Source organism: Acomys russatus, chromosome 23, assembly GCF_903995435.1.
Source record: "Acomys russatus chromosome 23, mAcoRus1.1, whole genome shotgun sequence".
Taxonomy (NCBI): domain Eukaryota; kingdom Metazoa; phylum Chordata; class Mammalia; order Rodentia; family Muridae; genus Acomys; species Acomys russatus.
The window spans coordinates 24,070,927-24,088,886 of NC_067159.1; the positions used below are offsets into that span (position 1 = coordinate 24,070,927).

At 46.4% G+C, this 17,960-nt stretch overlaps 1 protein-coding gene across 1 annotated transcript in view; it reads left to right on the plus strand.

The window, feature by feature from the left end:
* Positions 1-17,960, plus strand: part of Abca4 (ATP binding cassette subfamily A member 4) — a 140,788-nt gene that overhangs the window by 5,830 nt on the left and 116,998 nt on the right. Inside the window, 4 exon segments of the mRNA XM_051165778.1 lie at positions 1,810-1,903; positions 2,832-2,973; positions 3,974-4,113; positions 11,857-11,984. Of these exon segments, the coding sequence (XP_051021735.1) occupies positions 1,810-1,903; positions 2,832-2,973; positions 3,974-4,113; positions 11,857-11,984 (504 nt within the window).

Here is a 17,960-nt window from a genome sequence, read left to right on the forward strand (position 1 = left end):
ATGGCTTGTCAAACATTTCTGAAGCATCTACCTCCTAGGATGTCTCTTTCGTGTCTAATTCCCTGTTTCACGTTCTTTCCCTCTTCTCCTCTATAGTTCCACATCTGAGTCCTCCCACTGTGTACAGGGCTGGAAGGCGAACAGCACCAAGTGAGCACCTCCTTTACAGGCAGGAGAGCTCTGACTCTAAAGCAAGCCTACATCTGGGTGCCAACTTTCTATGCTAGGTTGAGACCAGCTGCCTCTTTGGGTTGCAGGGAGGGAGGAGGAATGGGGCAGTATGTCTGCTTTCCTTAAACAGCAGGCCTTGTTGAAGGAAAACAAATGTTGGCTAACTGGATTTCAGTTGACATTGCTTTGGGGCACTGTATTTCAGAGTCATTTGCTCCCTGGTTCATTCATTAATTCAATGACCATCTTCAGGCCAGGTCTACTGTGCACCAGAAGGCAAAGGAGTAGAAGTATAGGAAGAGCACTGGCCCTGGGGGCAGGAAGCTGGATTTTTGCTTCCTGTTTTGACACTGTACAAGTCACCCACCCTCTTCAGGTCTCTACACTCACCCACAGAATGAGAGCTTGGGAGATGTACACTGTCTGAGACAACAGCATGACAAAGAGCTTATCAGAATCCGTATCCTTAGCCAGGCTAAGGTGACACACGCCTCTGATTCCAGCAGAGCCCTGTCTACAGAGTGAATCCCAGGACAGCCTGTCTGGAACAACAACCAAAAACCAACCAAACAACCAAACAACAAACCAGCATCTGCATCCACAGGGCACAGTCGTTATCTGCCAAGCCCTGAAGCCTCAGAGCCTTCATGGCAGTCTTGTGTTGGTGCTAGTTTCAGGAATAGACACAGATAAAATGCAGATGGACACAGCCTCTGCTTGATACAGTGAATCAGGCAGGAGGTCGCGTAAGAGTAAGGACTAAAGAAGAGAGTTCTTAGGTAAATAGTCAGACTACTCTTAGCAATGGGACATAGTCTGGGGAGTACCGTATGAGATAATTTCATCCCCCTTTGCACGTTGTAAAGTGTACTGACCCAAGCCTACCCAGCACAGCCTTCTACACACCCAAGCCAGCAGTTCTATGGGGTATGGGTAGATTTACAAATAGTGTGGTCTGTTGCTCCTGGAGCACAGGACTAAAGCAAGAACAAGGCAAAATGATGCAACCAAGAGACAGCGAACAGAAGACGCAGGACGGCTGCTGCTGCTGCTGCTGTTAACAGTAAACTTCTTACAGTGCATTTGTGCTTCAAAGTTGCTCCGGCCTCTGGGCTGGCCTTGAACTTCTGCCTCAGCCTTCCAAGCACAGCTATTGCAGACGTGTACCATCACGCCTCACTTCAGACTTCCAGTTTCTGTTAGTTCAGTTCTTATGAATAGATACTTTTCTCTCAGTGATTCGAACACAGTAAGCACATAAGCCTGTAACAGTCACATTGTCATTCCTGAGTATCATTGCTGCACATAATGTTATGTGGTGTTACGTCACCACAGACACTCCAATGTTAAGACAGTAATGGCGATTTCTTTGGATCCATCATGACCTATGGGGGCCATTATGGGCTATATGACCCATTGCGCCTAAACTTTTATGTGGGCTATGATTTACAACAGCCCAGTCTTGGAACTCAGACAGCACATAGATGAAGGCCTGTTTTCTCTGGTTATATATATATATATATATGTATATATATATATATATATATACATATATATATATATATATATATATATATATATATATATCTGAATCTCTTAGCACCTTTGATCTTTCTCTTTCTATTCACCTTTTTCCAGATTCGCTTTGTAGTGGAACTCGTGTGGCCTTTATCCTTGTTTTTGGTGTTAATCTGGCTGAGGAATGCCAACCCACTCTACAGTCAACACGAATGTGAGTATGACCCCAGAAGACCTGGCTGTCCTTCCCTTTAGGATACTCTGGGGTTGGGAGGGGCTGAGTGTAGAAACCAGGTTCATCAGTGCTGCACAAATTCTAGGGTGTTAGACTGTGCGCTGTCTGAGTACGTGCTTGGCTGTAGGGAGACACTGAAAGAATGTTCTACTTGTTGATTCATTTCTTTCATTTGGCAGTTCTGGGAATCAAATGCAGCCTCGGGTATATAATTATTTTTCGGTTGTGTTGTTGTTGTTGTTGTTTGTCTAAACTTACCTTCTATTTTTCATGATGACTGATGCAGGGGATTTGTTTTTCATGGTGCAGTACACATGTGCGGGGGTGGGGTGGGCGTGGTGGATCTGCAACGAAAAGGGACAGTGCAGGATCACACTTAATAAATACTATACCCCGGAGCTTACGCCTCGTGGGAGCCGGCTTTGGAAAGCAGCTTTTTTTGGAAGGTTCCTCCACACCTGCCATGGAGAGGCCTCATAGCCCCCCTGCCTCTGTGCCTTCTTCCAGCCCCTGGTCCCCTCTGCATGTCCATCTAAGCCTCTAGGATGGTGGTTCTCAACCTTCCTGATGATGCGACCCTTTAATAAACGCCCTCATGTTGTGGTGACCCGCCCCCCAACCGTAAAATTATTTTTCATTGCTACTTCATAATGGTAACTGTGTTTTTTGATGGTCTTTTGACTCCCAAAAGCGGTCGCGACCCACAGGTTGAGAACCACTGCTCTCAAAGCCCATTCCTCCATCCCCTCACATATCACAGAGCTCTAATACACAAGAGAGAGCATAAACTACCTTAGATGCTCCTGCTTCGTAAACAAGGGGAGAGGCAGAGTGTCTGAGAGTCTATGCCATCGCTCCACTTGGCCTCTGTGACTAACTCCTTCTCGTCTTCATTTCCTGTCTTAAGGCCATTTTCCCAACAAGGCAATGCCTTCGGCAGGAATGTTACCATGGCTCCAGGGGATTTTCTGCAATATGAACAACCCTTGTTTTCAAAACCCCACCCCGGGAGAAGCTCCTGGAATTGTGTCAAACTATAACAACTCCATGTAAGTGCTAAGATTCCTATCTACAGAGAGGAACGTGCAGAGCCTCCCACTCTCCCCCCCTCCCCCTTCCGGCCCATGTGGGAGTGGGTACACCCACCCGCACAATGAGGAGCTCTAAAAGTGTGGGGAAGGGACAACTTCCTACCTGGAATAGTGGATCTCTTCATGGCAGGGCCCCGGGGGGGGGGGGGGACTTTCAAACTCAAGCCTCACGGACATGATTTTGTCATCTTTGTGCCCAAGAGATGACCTAGAATGTAAAAGCAGCCCCAGCTATAATATGTCCAGCACTCTGTAGTCACCCATCTGCTTATGTGGAAGGACTCTATGAGGGAAAACTGTCTTCACCCTCTGCCCCAGGCTACCTGTATCCTCCAACACTTTCTTTAGACATCTAAGGCCTAAGAAAAATGTCAAGGAACATTGCAAGGAAACAGGATTTACAGGTTTACAATGTCCAGTTTACTTCTCGGAAGAAAACGATGAATCTCAAATCCTCTGTTGACACCATCACTACAGACGGTTGTGAGCTGTCACGTAGGTGCTGGGGTTCAGCAATCTTGGGGTTCAGTTCACACAGAGTAGCTTTTAGCCCACCAAGCTGAACACCAGTTGCCCATCTTCACTCTCCCTGGGCAGTCAGCCCTGACAGGAAGGCACAGGAAGGACCTTGGGGATAGAACATGTTGCCAGGTCCCAGCCCTAAGAGTGGGTGATGGAGAAGAAGCCAGAGAACTGGGTATGGGCTGGGAAGGTGGTTATCTACCAACACCCTCAGAATGATAGACACAGAGAAAATGGGGTTTAAGGTGATCTTGCCCCGCCCCAACTCGCATACTGAGAGAATCACTCATCTCTGTCAGTGTTAGGAACATAAATATCCATCAAAAGGAGACCATGCTAAGTGAAGCAGCAATTTTAAAATAGCACAGGACTGTTACCGTACCGTTACGAAAACAATAGTTATTTCTTTCTGTGTAAGGCTTTCTCCTTTCTACAGCTTAGCAAGAGTGTATCGAGACTTTCAAGAGCTCTTCATGGACACACCAGAGATCCAGCACCTTGGCCAGGTTTGGACAGAGCTCCACACCTTGTCCCTACTCATGAGCACCCTGCGGACTCACCCTGAGAGATTTGCAGGTAACCTGGGTGTCAGCGTTCCCGTTCCATACCTGCCTCTAGAGTCAGCCTGACACACCAGACACTGAAGATGTAGTAATGTGGGGGGATTGCCATGAGAAGAGAACAGAGGTGCAGGCCTATAACCCCAGCATTCCTATGGGGAGAAGGGAAGCAGAGACAGGAGAATCCCCAGAAGTGTGTAGGCTAGCCAGCCTGTCTTACACAGCAGTGAGAAAAACAAGGTTGTCCTTTGACCTCTATATGCATGCTGTAGTGTGTATGCACCTGCATTCTCTCTCTCTCACACATACACACAGAGAGAGAGAGAGAAAGGGAGAGAGAGAGAGAGAGAGAGAGAGAGAGAGAGAGAGAGAGAGAGAGAGAGAGAGAGAGAGGGACTTTTTAACGTATATTTCCTGCAATATTTATCATCCAGAATGAAGTCAGTGGGTCTGTTGAGAATAGGATAGAACATGGAGAAATTGTAAAGAGGCACAACAGAAGATCAACGATGCCCTGCAAACTAAAGGCAGAAATTGTACTATATACATTTTGTCCAGGCTACATTGAGCTTGCATGAGAAGCCAGAAACACCAAGATTAGCTGGGGGAAATTCAAAGGCTTGGAACCAGCGGTCTTGGTGGCTTCTATGATCCTGTTTAGCTGATGGAAAAAAAGATAGAGATGGAAGGATGATGGCTGTGGTCAGAATGTTTGAATTTAGGATATCAAAGGGAAGTCAGGCATGATGCGGGGTGGATGTAGTGAAACGGAAAGGAGGGGAACAGTATCTGGTGAGGGAAAGGTAAAAGAAGTGAGAGCTCAGGCTGCGATCTGCCACAGACACAGGATGCTCAGAAAGACAGCAAGAGCATGACACTCCAGGGCTAGAGAAGGCAGGTCAGTGGCTAAGAGCAAGGGCTGCTCTCCCAAAGCACCCTGGTTCAATTCCCAGCACCCACATGGCAGCCCACAACCATCTGTAACTCCAGTTCCAGAGGACCTGACACCCTCCCACAGACAAACATGAAGGCAAAATATCGATGCAAATTTAAGCAAACAAACAAGCAAATACATAAGTAAGGCTGGGCAGCAGTGGCACACGCCTTTAATCCCAGCACGCAGGAGGGAGAGGCAGGCAGAGCTCTGTGAGTTCCAAGTTGGCCTAGTCTACAGAGTGAGTTCCAGGACAATCCATGGCTACACTGAGAAACCTTGTCTCAAAAAAAAAAATTAACTAAGTAAGTAAGTGATTTAAAAAAAAGAATCAGAATCAGAATCTCAGGCAGGAGAGCCACTTAAAATGAGGACCAGCAAAGAGGCGGGGGTGGGGGGCTGGGGGCCACGGAGGGTGTGTGTGTGGCAGGGGACGGGGGTGGGGGGGGGAATGTCTCACAGCCTCAGGGGAAATAAGAGGCAAACAAAACCCAGGAGTGACAACAAGCCTTACTTGAACATGGCATGGCTGGCTCATCTTCAGTGGCCTCCTCCTTAGACACCTGTGAGGACAAGGCATGGCAGTTGGAGCCCATTGCCTGAGCTTCTGTAATTCAGAGGCTATGAGGAAGTGAAGCCTCAGGAATCTAGGGGTTACTGCAGGCTTGTGAGACGAGGACAGCTTTCAAGAAATGCCTGCCAGTGGGAGTTCAGGGGCAGCAGCTGAGGCTGCAGAAAAATGTGTGTTCCTAAGACCGAGGCAGGTGACTGTAAAGATGACCCTAAGATGATGACAATGACAAAGAAAGGACTACCAAGGAAGGCAAGGAGGCAAGAGTGGTCGGATGGGGCACTTTTTAATCTGAGTTACAAACAGTAAACTTAAGAGGGTGGTGTGGCCAGCCATCACCTGAGTATGTGGTCCAGCTTCTCCACACTGAGCACACATCTGACACCTACAGTGACTCATACGCTGGCCCAGTCTCTGGGGAGTAGAGATAGGTGCGCTTGAATGCGGGCCTACAGCGCATCTAGAGAACAGAAGTAGGGTAGACAGTGACGCCCCTCACCTCACCTTATGGGGAAACAGAGGGCTTTGAGAACATAGGGCGTCAGGAGGGGAAAAGACCAGAGACAGAATTTGCCCCCCACTCCACCCCATTTTTTGCTTTTGCTGCCAGGACCAGCAAAAGCACACAGGAGTACGTTCAGATCGCTGGCTTAGGATTGCTTAGTTACATTCAAGATGCTTCCGAAATGGTAGAGCACACATACTGCTTGCTGGCCATCATTTCTACAGCCCAGATTATATTATATTGCTGCAGTCTTTGCTCTTCTAGAGAAGCACTTATTTCAGTTAGCTCAAGTTTGAAGGTCTCTAGAAGGTAGAAATACGACCAGCACATACTTTATTCATTCATTGAATCACGTTTGTTTGTTGTCTTTGAAACAGGTTCTTACTTAGCGTAGCCAGCCTAGAACTCACATGGTTCAGGCTTGTCTGGAACTCGTGGCAATCCTCCTGCACCAGTCTCCAAAGTGCTGGGATGGCAAGCATGAGCCATCTTCCCTGGTTCACTATTTGCCCTTCAATAGCAAGAAATCAATGGGGGAAACTTGCTAACATTAACAATGTTTTGAGCAACGCAAGGCAAGGAGATGGGCTAGGCAACCAATGTCCTGATCTCGAGATGACTCTCCTCCCTTTGTTCAGGAGGGTCAGCCATGAAGTGGACTTTGCACTGAGGTGTCTGACTATGAAACTGAGTATGGCTTCAGGGAGTAGAAGAGCATTCACCGCAAGCCGAAATTCTCTGTGGTCGCTGCAGTGTGCCTAAGAGAACCCAAGTCACTGTTTTCTAAGCCTTAAAACAGGACTTGAGGGTGAATGAGCTTGCGAGCAGTTCTTTCTGCAGTCTCTCCAGCTTGGGGGAGGAAGGGGGGATCTCCTAAAAGAGAGCATGGCTGATGGCTGGGGGGTGGGGCAGGGGATCAGGATAGCCTTCCAAGGCTCCCCAGAAGCCTGGGACAGAAGCTGACAGGGGTCCAGGGACCATACCCAGATAAATGGCATGGCCTCTGGAGGAAGTTTTGGGCCAGGCACTCAAATGTAGTTGAGATGGCAGGAGGAGGTTCTAGGGTGTTCATCAAGAAGAAGCCTGAAGTCACAGTGAGGAGCTCAGTCATGCAGAGTGAGATGGATTGCTATAGCCTCTGTGGCTTCTGCCTGTAGGGTTCCCAGTCACCTGAGAAAATATGCCTGTGCTGACCCAGGCAGCACTTTCCTCACAGCAAACCTGTAGGGCTGCATTCTCTACAGGGGAGGATTAATGAGGACGCACCAGCTGCAAACATAGCCCCCTGTCTCCAGCCAGCTCTGTGGTCTCCATCATCTGAACACCCCTCTTCCCACAGCCTCACCCTCAGCCACCCCCCCCCCCCCCCACCCCAACCTCCCGTCTTCCCAGGGAGAAGAACAAGTAGAACCACATTTTAAATGGCTTGTAGTTTTCTTTCCCCAGCCACCCCTCACCCCCAACCCCCCTTCACACTTCTCCCTCAGGAATCTAGTGAAGGGCTTGTCTGCTTTCTGCACTGTCCGCTCAGACCCTGGGCCCCACACTCTGCAGGCAGGGTGGCCCCTGCACCCTCCTCAGGTGTGTGCTTCATCGCGTGGCCCTGCCCTTCTTGTCACACCCCACCCCTGACTCAGCCCAGGCCACAGTTGTGTGATACTCAGGCAAAATGACTCTGTCTTTCCCCTTCTCCCAAGGCATTTGTATGCTATGGCAGCTGAGCGTGTTAAAGAATAACTAAAAAATAAACAGCCACGTGACATTTTGCTCTCGGGATAAGAGCACAGGTATTTATTGAGTGCCTAGACTCATTCAATAGACATTTATTGAGGCCTCGATACTATGCCAGGCCCTAATAACAGGAGAGGGAGAGAGGGAGAGAGAGAATTGATGATGACCTTGAGGTCTTACCTCTGTGTACCCAACATGGTTAGGTGGGACAAAGGATGCAAAAAAGCAAAAAAGACACCTGACATGTCCATATATGCTCGCGCATGCGCGCCTAGAATACTACCGTAAGAGCCTTCACGGCTATGTCTAATGGAATAACTACAAGACAGTCAACACCCCAGAGGTTGGAGAACAAAAGGAGCTGCTTGGAAAATGACAGGATATGTATATAACCCAAAGGAAAGGAAGACAAAGATGAAATACAATACTTTCTCCCGGGCCCTGCTGCTCCAGGAGGACCCTACATTCGAGTTCCCCCAAAAGCTTTGCAAGGGAGGGTGATAGTGGATTATTCATCCACTGGCCCAGCTCTCAAAAACATCCAACTTGACAAGAGGCTGCTGTAGGAGAGCATCAAGGCCAGTTGCTCCTGACCTAGACACTGGCAGGTGTGTGGGCGAGACCCCTGCCCTTTAATAGGAAATTATCATTGGCAGTACGGATCTGGTCAAGTCGCCATACAGGAACATCACATCCCTGACACGACATTGGAGGGTGTCAGACACTTGCCTGGAAAGGGAAAGGTGGGGGTGAGAGGTATAGCTTGCTAGAGCTGAAGTCAGAAGGAGCAGGGGTATTGGAAGAGCATAACCCTTGGAGAAATGCTCAGAGCTTAGCAGGGCACTGGGCACCTGGAGAACTTGGGCTATAATGACGTTACAATATCCAGGGCTTTGCCTTCACGTTGAAATGGCTTCTAGAAGCTGAGCCTGTGGACTCTTCTCCGGTCAACGTCTCATAAACAGTAGCCAGCTTGAGGCTAACACTTGCCCACTAAGCAACGGAAGAGGCAGGTGCTGAGATGACACCTCCAAGAGGGATGGGGATGCTATTAATGCAGTCAGAATAAGCATTTATTTAGTACTAACTACTTTCAGGCCTGGGGGTTAAGTGATTCAGGTTCCTTTATCTCTGGTCACCCCTACATCTAGTTTATGAGGTGACTGTGATCACATAGAGAGAGGCCAATCACTTGGCAGTAAGGAGTCCTTTATGCCACCTTGAGAAAGAATTCCTACTTCTAAAAGGTCCAGGACAAGCCTAGGCAACAGGCCAGAAACTTTAAAAAAAAAATTAATTATTGTGTATTGAGGGTGGGGCACACATGTCCTGCAGCACATATGTAGAAGTCAGGACAATTCATAGTAGTCAGTTCTCTCCTTCCACCATGTGTGTTCCAAGGAATAAACACAGGTTGTCAGGCCAGGCTGTGATGGCGCACACCTTTAATCCCAACACTCAGGAAGCAGAGGCAGGTGGAGCTCTGAGTTTGAGGCCAGCCGGGTCTATAGAGAGAGTTCCAGGACAGCCAGGGCTACAAACAAAACCTCTGTCTCAAAAGACAAACCAGCCAACCAACCCCTCAGGTTGTCAGTCCTAGCAGCAAGCACTTTTATCTACTGAGCCATCTTGTCAACCAAGGTGTTGAACACAAGGTGTTTGCGTGTAGCTGTTGATCACCTGTATTTCATCTTGTCGTCTATTTTGTTTGCCCATTTATTGATTGTTTTTGTTGGTGTTAGTGTTTAGTTATTTGAATTTTTAAAAAATAATTTATTTTTATTTTATGTGCATTGGTGTTTTGCCTGCATGTGTGTCTGTGTGAGGGTGTCAGTTGAAGTTATAGACAGTTGTGAGCTGCCATGTGGGTGCTGGGTACTCAGGTTCTCTGTAAAAGCAGTCAATGTTCTTAACCACTGAGCCATCTCTCCAGCCCCAATTACTTGAATTCTTTAAGTTGTTAAATACTAATACTCAATCAGCTATATATAGCTGGCAAAGATGGTCTCTCGTCTGTAGACTGTCCCTTTGCACTGTTAGCTATTTTCTCCTCTATATACAAGATTTTTTTTCTCATTTCATGAGATTCAATTTATTTATTCTTGAAATCATTTCCTTAATAATTGGGGCCCATTTTATAAAGTTCTTACTCGTGCCTATATCTTGAAGTGTTTCCATCTAGTAGTTTCAGAGTTTCAGACCTTGGCTAAGATCTTTGTCTCATTTAAAATGGACTTTTGTACAGTTTCATTATTTTGCCCAATTTTCCCAGCATCATTTACTGAAGAAACTGTTTTTTCCTCCAAGTGTATGTGTTTGTCATTTTTGGCCCCCAAAAGCAGGTGGCTGTAGTTGTGTGTGTGTGTAATTCTGGGTTCTCTATTCTCTCCCATTGGCTACCACTCTATTTTCTGTGTTAGGACCATTCTGGTTTTGTTACCATGGTAACTCTGTTCTATTACTTGAATTCTTCATCCCCAATATCGCCTTGGCTACTTGAGATCCTTTTGCTTATATATGAAACTCAGAATTACTGGTTTTCCTAATTCTGATAAGAATGTTGTCTTAGTGTTGCTGCAAAAAGACCCCATGACCATGGAAACTCTCATAAAGGACAACATCGGATTGGGGCTGGCTTACAGTGTTAGAGGGTTAGTCCATTATGGTCATGATGAGAAGCATGGCAGCGCACAGGTAGACACGGTGCTGACAGTTCTACATCTGCCAGCAGAAGGAGACTGTGTGCCACACCGGGCATAGCTTGAGCACATGAGACCTCAAAGCCCGCCTCCACAGTGACACAATTCTTCCAACAAGACCACACTTCCTAACAGTGCCGCTCTCTCTGACCAAGCACTCAAATAACTAGAGCTATAGAGCCATTCCTATCCAAACTATCACAAAAATTCCATGCCATTGGAATTTTTATGGAAATGACATTGATCATCTAGATTACTTTGGGTATTACAACCATTTTCATGGTATTAATTCTGCCAGTCCAGGATCATGGGAGATCTTTCTATCTTCTAGTGTCTTCTTCAATTTATTACTTCAGTATTTTAAATTTTTTATTATATAGGTATTTTGCCTTCTTTATTAGGTTTACTCTATGATTTTGTTGTTGTTTGGTTGGTTAGTTTGATTTGGTTTTGATGCTACTGTATATGGAATTTATTTTCTGATTTGTCCCAGTATGTTTGTTATCAGGATATAGAAAAGCCACTGATTTTAATAGCTTTTGGTTGATTTTTGTTGTTTGTTTGTTTTTCAAGACAGGGTTTCTCTGTGTAATAGGCCTGGTTGTCCTGGAACTCTCTTTGAAGACCAGGCTGGCCTCAAATTCACAGAGGCCTGCCTGTGCCTCCCAAGTGCTGAGATTAAAGGAGTGTGCTACCATGCTCGGCTTAGTTATTTATTTTTTTGTTTTGTTTTTGTTTTTTTGTTTTATCCTCCTGCTTTGCAAGAAGTTATCAAAACTGTGACTCTTCTGGTGGGGTATTTAGATATGCCAGGCTTCCCCAGCCCTCAGTAACACTGGCATTTGTTGGGGCATGTGATTCTTTGGGGAGGGAGCATTGTTCGGTACACTATGAGTGTTTAGCAATGTCGCTGAGCTCGCCCCACTAACACTGCCCAAAGATGTCTCTAAGATATTGCCAAATACTCCTCAAGAGCTAAAATTCCCCTGCTGTAGTTCCTTACCCTTCACTCTCCGGAAAGCCACTGTCTCAGTCCAACCCTCAAAAAGTACCTGACATCTCACCCACCCCCATGTGAGCGTCTCCCACCTTCTGTGCCTTTCTGATGTATTGTGCCAGGCTCTTGGCTGTAAGTGGTGTAATTGTGTGGGAGGCAGAGATACTGTCAACAGCCTTCACCTCCAAGAGTCCCCAAGGAAGCTGAAAACACAGCCCTCTTCTAAGAGTCACGTAGAAATACTTCCAGTCAATTCTAGCTGCTTTTCTTATTGTGCCCCACCTCCTACTAAGGTCCTGTTCTTTCTTTCATTCATGTGCAGGAAGAGGATTACAAATCCGAGACATCGTAAAAGATGAAGAGATACTGACACTGTTTCTCACGAAAAACATTGGCCTGTCTGACTCAGTTGCCCACCTTCTGGTCCACTCCCAAGTTCGTGTGGAGCAGGTAGGTGAGGAGGAGAGCACACTGAGCTTGAGAAAGACAAGGGTAATTTTGTTTCTTTTCCCTTGTGTATCCATATTCAGAATTCATGATTCATGCTGCATATTCAGGGACATACCCGGGGCGTGCTGAGTCAGCGAGAATCCCAGGGCTCTGAAGTGGCACTGGCACCCGTAAGCTTCCCAGTTTTTGAAACTTGAAGGAAGCAGAGCAATCATGAGGCTGAACCTACCCTGTAAAGTGGGGGAATCTCACCATTTCTTGCTAATCAAATCTTCAGGGACAGCTATAGGCACTGGAGTAGTATGGGCCAGGCAGCCAAAGCCCCTGACTATGAAACTTACACCCCAGAGGAGGGTTGATGGAAACAGAGACTCTGTTGTGTTTCTTGGCTGTCAGGAGACATTGTGTGAAGACAAGTGTACCCTTACAGGCCAAGCATGGTGGTGCACTCTAGGAGGCAGAGGCAGGCAGATTGCTGTGAGTTCAAGGCCAGGTTAGACTACAAAGAGAGTTCCAGGACAGCCAGAACTATTACACAGAGGAAACCTTTTCTCAAATCACCATCCTGCCCCCACCCCACAAAAGAAAGAAAGAAAGAAAGAAAGAAAGAAAGAAAGAAAGAAAGAAAGAAAGAAAGAAAGAAAGAAAGAAAGAAAAGAGTAAGTACTCTTACTAAGGAGAAAGCTGACCTGCAAGCACTTGAGAGAAGGGCTGCAGCCAAGAGGTGTGTGTGTGTGTGTGTGTGTGTGTGTGTGTGTGTGTGTGTGTGTGTTAGGGGCTGGAGAGATGGCTTAGTGGAGAAGAGCACGCATTAGCTTTGCAGAGGACCTGTGGTGGTTTGAATATGAATGGCCCTCATAGGCTCAGATATTTGACTGCTTAGTCGCCAGGGGGTTGTGAAAGTGAAAGGAGTAGAAGGATTAGGTGTGGCCCTGTTGGAGGAAATGTGCCACTGTGGGTGGGTTTTGAGGTTTCAAAAGCCCATATCAGGAGGTAGCTCTCATCAGCTTCTCCAGTTCCATAGGTACCTCTGAAACTTTAAACAATACTCCCTCCCAATGACAGGCTTTCTTTTATAAGAGTGATCTTGGTCACATGTCTCTTCAGCATATAGAGTGACTACATAGTACAAATGACTCAGGCAGGACCCAAGTGTGGTTCCCAGCACCCAAATTAGTTGGCTCACAACCTCCTATAACTTCAGCTTCTGGGAATTCCAACATCTCTGGCCTCCTTGGGCAGCTGCACACGTGTGAACATACCTATACACAGAAAGACACACACACAGGCATGTAATTAAAATAAGTCTAAAAGAAAAGAACTGCATGGGTAGTGGTTGACTCTCACATCTGACAAGGATGGGGGAAGGGCCATCTCTATATTCCTAGGCCACTTGCTTACCAGTGCCAGACATGCTCATGGTAGATATTTCTGACCCCTCCACAAATTTCATTCATTTTAATTATTTCTTATACTTACCCAAACATGTGACTTTCACATATGAAATGAAATAAAAACAGGGAAACTGAGGCATCTAGTGATGGAGTTATTCCGCACACACCTCTATAATGAAAACTCCTCAGAGCCTAAATGGAATTCAGGGCTTCCCATGCCTAGTTTTGTGACCGTTACATGATTAAACTGGACCAGTGGCCCTTAGCATCAGTGACACAGGAGTACTTGTTAGAAACACAACTTCCCAGGCCTCACCAGCTCAGTTGAGTCTGAAGTTTTAGTTACAGGGCTCAGCTGTTTCTGACAGCAACCTTCCTGGGAGACTGGCAAGCTCAGGGGTGAGGGCCATTGCTCTTGTCAACAGGACCCGTCCCTCCCCCCCAACTCCAATGGAGACCAAAACATAAGCCGAGAATTTCAGAGCATGAGCCAGTCTTGAGATGAAGGTCTGCACAGGGTGCTGTTTTCTGAAGCCAGATCAGGGAGGAGACCCCCCCCCCCCCGCTTCTCACCTGGTGGGGACAGCTGATGAAGGATTTCTTATGCTGGTTCCCCACACCACCATGAAGGAAGCCAGGCCTTGCTTTCTAATCATCCATGATTATCCCTGGAAACAGCAAAGGAGAGTCAGTTCCTGCTGAGGCACAGGGAAGCTGGCCTGGCTGCCCGGCACTGCCTGGCTTCTGTCTTCACCACAGGGGAAGTGTCATCAACATTGGTTGCTCATTTTTTCCCATTTGCTTTTTCTTCAGCTCATAAAACTCCAGTCCCGGCAATGCCGGTTGACAATTTCCAGTTGGTAATAAAAGGGAGGCAGGCAGAAGAGATAAGGGTTGGAATTTAGGGGAAATTTCCTTCAAGCTTGCAGAGCCATGACCTTTGTTGTTCAAGCAGCTGCTGCCCTCTTGACATCGGGACTGAGGCTCTTTATGGAGAGGACAAGGGACCAGGGTCACCAGGTTGTGATGCTGGCTCCTGACCAGAACAGCTAATGCTCTCAGATCAGCAGCTTCCACAGCTTCCCCCTCACTCCTGACAGGCTACTCACTGCCCTGACCCAGCTCTCTTTGTATTTCCCAGGCCACCTTGCTTCTCAGCTGGTCCAGCTACCTGACCCCCATCTTGACTTCTACCCTGTCTAGCTTTCGGACCTTTACCCAACATGGCTACTAGAACTTGCAGCCACAAGGCCAACTTGCCTTTTCAGTGTCTGTAGTGGAAGATGCACTTACTCATCTTTACTAAACAGGAGGGCTTTGTTTTTCATCACCATTATATTCCCCTTCTGGTCCATCCTTCCTGGCATATGAGCACAGCTCTGGCAGACATTTCAACATCTCTTTGCTTCCAGGGAATTGTTGAAGGAAGAGAGGAGTGCAGTTTCATTCCCATCTGCCCAGCCCCGAAAAATCCTATATATGCTTCCAGGACCCAGCTCAGATGTTCCTTCATCAGTGAAGATGCTCATAAGCCTCCTTTCTTCCTTACTCACCAAAGAGTTAATAAGTATTGGCAAGTCCCTAAGAGTCAGAGCTCTGTGAGACTCACCATTGTGTGACATCAGGTACATGAATACAACACTCAATACCTGCTTCCTCACTTGTAAATGCAAATATAAAAAATGCCTACCATGCATAGTGGTTATAAGGAGAAATTGAAAAAAAAGTAATACATGTGAGGCATTTATAATGGTACCAGACACATTTAATAAAGACCAAGTACTTTGTCATTATTAGTTTTGAGACAGACTGCCACGTAGCCTAGGCTGACCTCCAGTTCACTGTAAGCTGGGGATGGTCTTGAACTTTTGGCCTCTCTCACCTGAGTCCTAAAATTATAGGTCAGTAGGCCAGGCATGTACCACTATGCCCAGTAAATTCTAGGACCTTTCACTAACTATCCTCTTGCTCTCTCTTCCCTCCCCCTCTCTCCCCTGCCCCCTCTCTGTTTCTCTCTGTCTCTCTTCTGTGTTAGGCTTGACACCCAGAGTGTCACACACACTAGATAGGTATTCTGCTGCCATGTTTCTCTTAGCCCTGACTGACCTTTCAATTCTCCTTTCCTGTTCTAATTTTGCTCTACTTGGTCTTACACTTACGCTTTCTGAATACCCATATTTCTAGCTAGATAGAGAGCTCTTCAAAGGACAGGAAGCCTGTATTATTCACCTGTAGATCCCCAGTCACTATCTTGGACCCTGAACAACAGGAGTTTAGTGAATAACATTGAAAGAATAAGTGATTGAGTGAGGAGAGGGTGTTTTGTGGTGTTCCCATTACCTAGCTGTTCTGATTAGGTTTTGTTGTTGTTGTTGTTGTTGTTGTTGTTGTTGTTGTTGTTGTTTTGTCAATTTGGCACAAGCTGAGAAAAGGGAACCTCAATTAAGAAAAAGCCTCCATAAGAGTTGGCTATAGGCAAACCTGTAGGGCATTTTCTTAATTAGTGATTGATAGAGGAGGACACAGCCCACTGTGGGTGGTATCATCCTTGGGCTGGTGGTCCTGGCCCACCAGCAACCCGAGCAAGCCATGAGGAACAAACCAGTAAGTAGCACTCTTCCAGGGCATCTGTATCAGTTCCTGCCTCCAAGTTCCTGCCCTGTTTGAGTTCCTGTCCAACAACTTCTTTCAATGATGGGCTATAATGTGAAAGTATAAGCCAAATAAACCCTTTCCTCTGACATTGCTTTGGTCACAGTGTTTTATCACAGCAATAGTAACCCCAGCTAAGACAGTCCCCATCATGTTGGCTTGTAAGCAGGTCTGTGGGGTATTACCTTGATTGCTGATTGATGTGGAAGGCCCAGCCTCCTGAAGGCAATGTCATCTTTGGGCAGGTGGTCCTGGGTTGTATAAGAAAATAAGCTGGGGGGCTGGAGAGATGGCTCAGAGGTTAAGAGCACTGTCTGTTCTTCCAAAGGTCCTGAGTTCAATTCCCAGCAACCACATGGTGGCTCACAACCATCTATAATGAGATCTGGTGCCCTCTTCTGGCATGCAGACACACATAGAGGCAGAGTACTATATAAATAATAAATATATAAAATCTTGAAAGGAAGAAAGAAAGAAAGAAAGAAAGAGAAAAGAAAAGAAGAAAGAAAGAAGAAAGAAAAGAGAAAAAGAAAGAAAGAAAGAAAGAAAGAAAGAAAGAAAGAAAGCCAGCTATGTGCCAGCTATGGAGAACAAACTAGGAAGCAGACCCCGTCCATGGCCTCGGCTTCAGTTCCCACCTCCCATTTCCTGCCTTGAGTTCCTGTCCTGATTTCCCTTCATGACAGACTGTAAACTACGAAATGAAATAAACCTTTTCCTCCCCCCAAGTTGCTTTTGGTCATGGTTTCATCACAGCAATGCAAAGCAAACTAAGACATTAGCTAATACCTATCTAAGTGTGCTGTTGCTTGCCCCCCACCCCCACCCCTGCCCCATCAGTTCCCTCCTCTGGAGTGTGAGAGGATCAGACAAAATAAGCTTATATAAAAGGGTGTCAGTTTCTGGTTAGAGAGAAGATGGGGTTTTGCCCAGAGACAGGAAATGAGGAGGGGGCAAAGGCAGAATGACCTGCAGGAACGCCTCTATTCTGTGCCTCATGGAGGGACCAGTGTGGTCTCAATGCTTCCATTGGGGTGGCCGAGCCTGGCCCTGCTCTGCTTTTCAGCATGGGGATTAGAAGCTACCAGGAGTCTTTAAGGCCCAGTCTTATGAATTTGTTCATGGTACAGAGCCTGGAACTCAAGGATGCCAGGAGACACTCTAGGCAACCAAGAGGCCCTGAGCAGGGTTGGGCCTCTTCCTCCCCATCTTCATGAAGGTCACCATAGTCGTGGTGGTCCTAGTCATCGTGAGCTTCTAGGAGGTGTGAGGTGTGGGTTATCTAGGCCTAGAGTTGTAGATAAAATACGGGTTATATATTTGATCCTGAATTTCAGATAATCATAAAAAAATAATCTCAGCATAATTATGCTTCCTTTGGAATTTATTTGAGACATACTAAAAGTTATTTGTTGTTTATATGAAATTCAAATTTAACTGTGTCAAGTATGGTAGCTTGCTTTTGTATCATCAGGAGACTGAGAGAGAAATTACCTAAGCTACAGAGTAAGTTCCAGGTCAGTCTGGGCTAGAGTGAGACCCTGCCTCAGATAAGCAAGAAGCAAAAAACAAATCAAAACAAAACAGTAGCAAAGTCAAAAACAAATTGATCTGGGTGTCTTATATTTTCATATGGTAATTCTAGGGAGAAGAAGTTGGTCAAAGTCACTATAAATACGTTTTTGCCACTCCTCCCTTGCAGCCACTGGGAGAAGGTCTTGGTGGCACCTTAGCTCCCTTTTCAAAGGAGATCTCTCAATTTTTAAAAAGCTTTAAAGTGAGGGAGGGTTTGGATTTTTATTACTGCTGTAACAAATGACCACAGACTTAAAGGCTTAAAGCAACATAGGTTTATTATTTTATGATTCCCCAGGTCAGAAGTCTGAAAGTCAGTCAAGGTGCCATTAAGCCGCATTCTTTGCGGGGATGC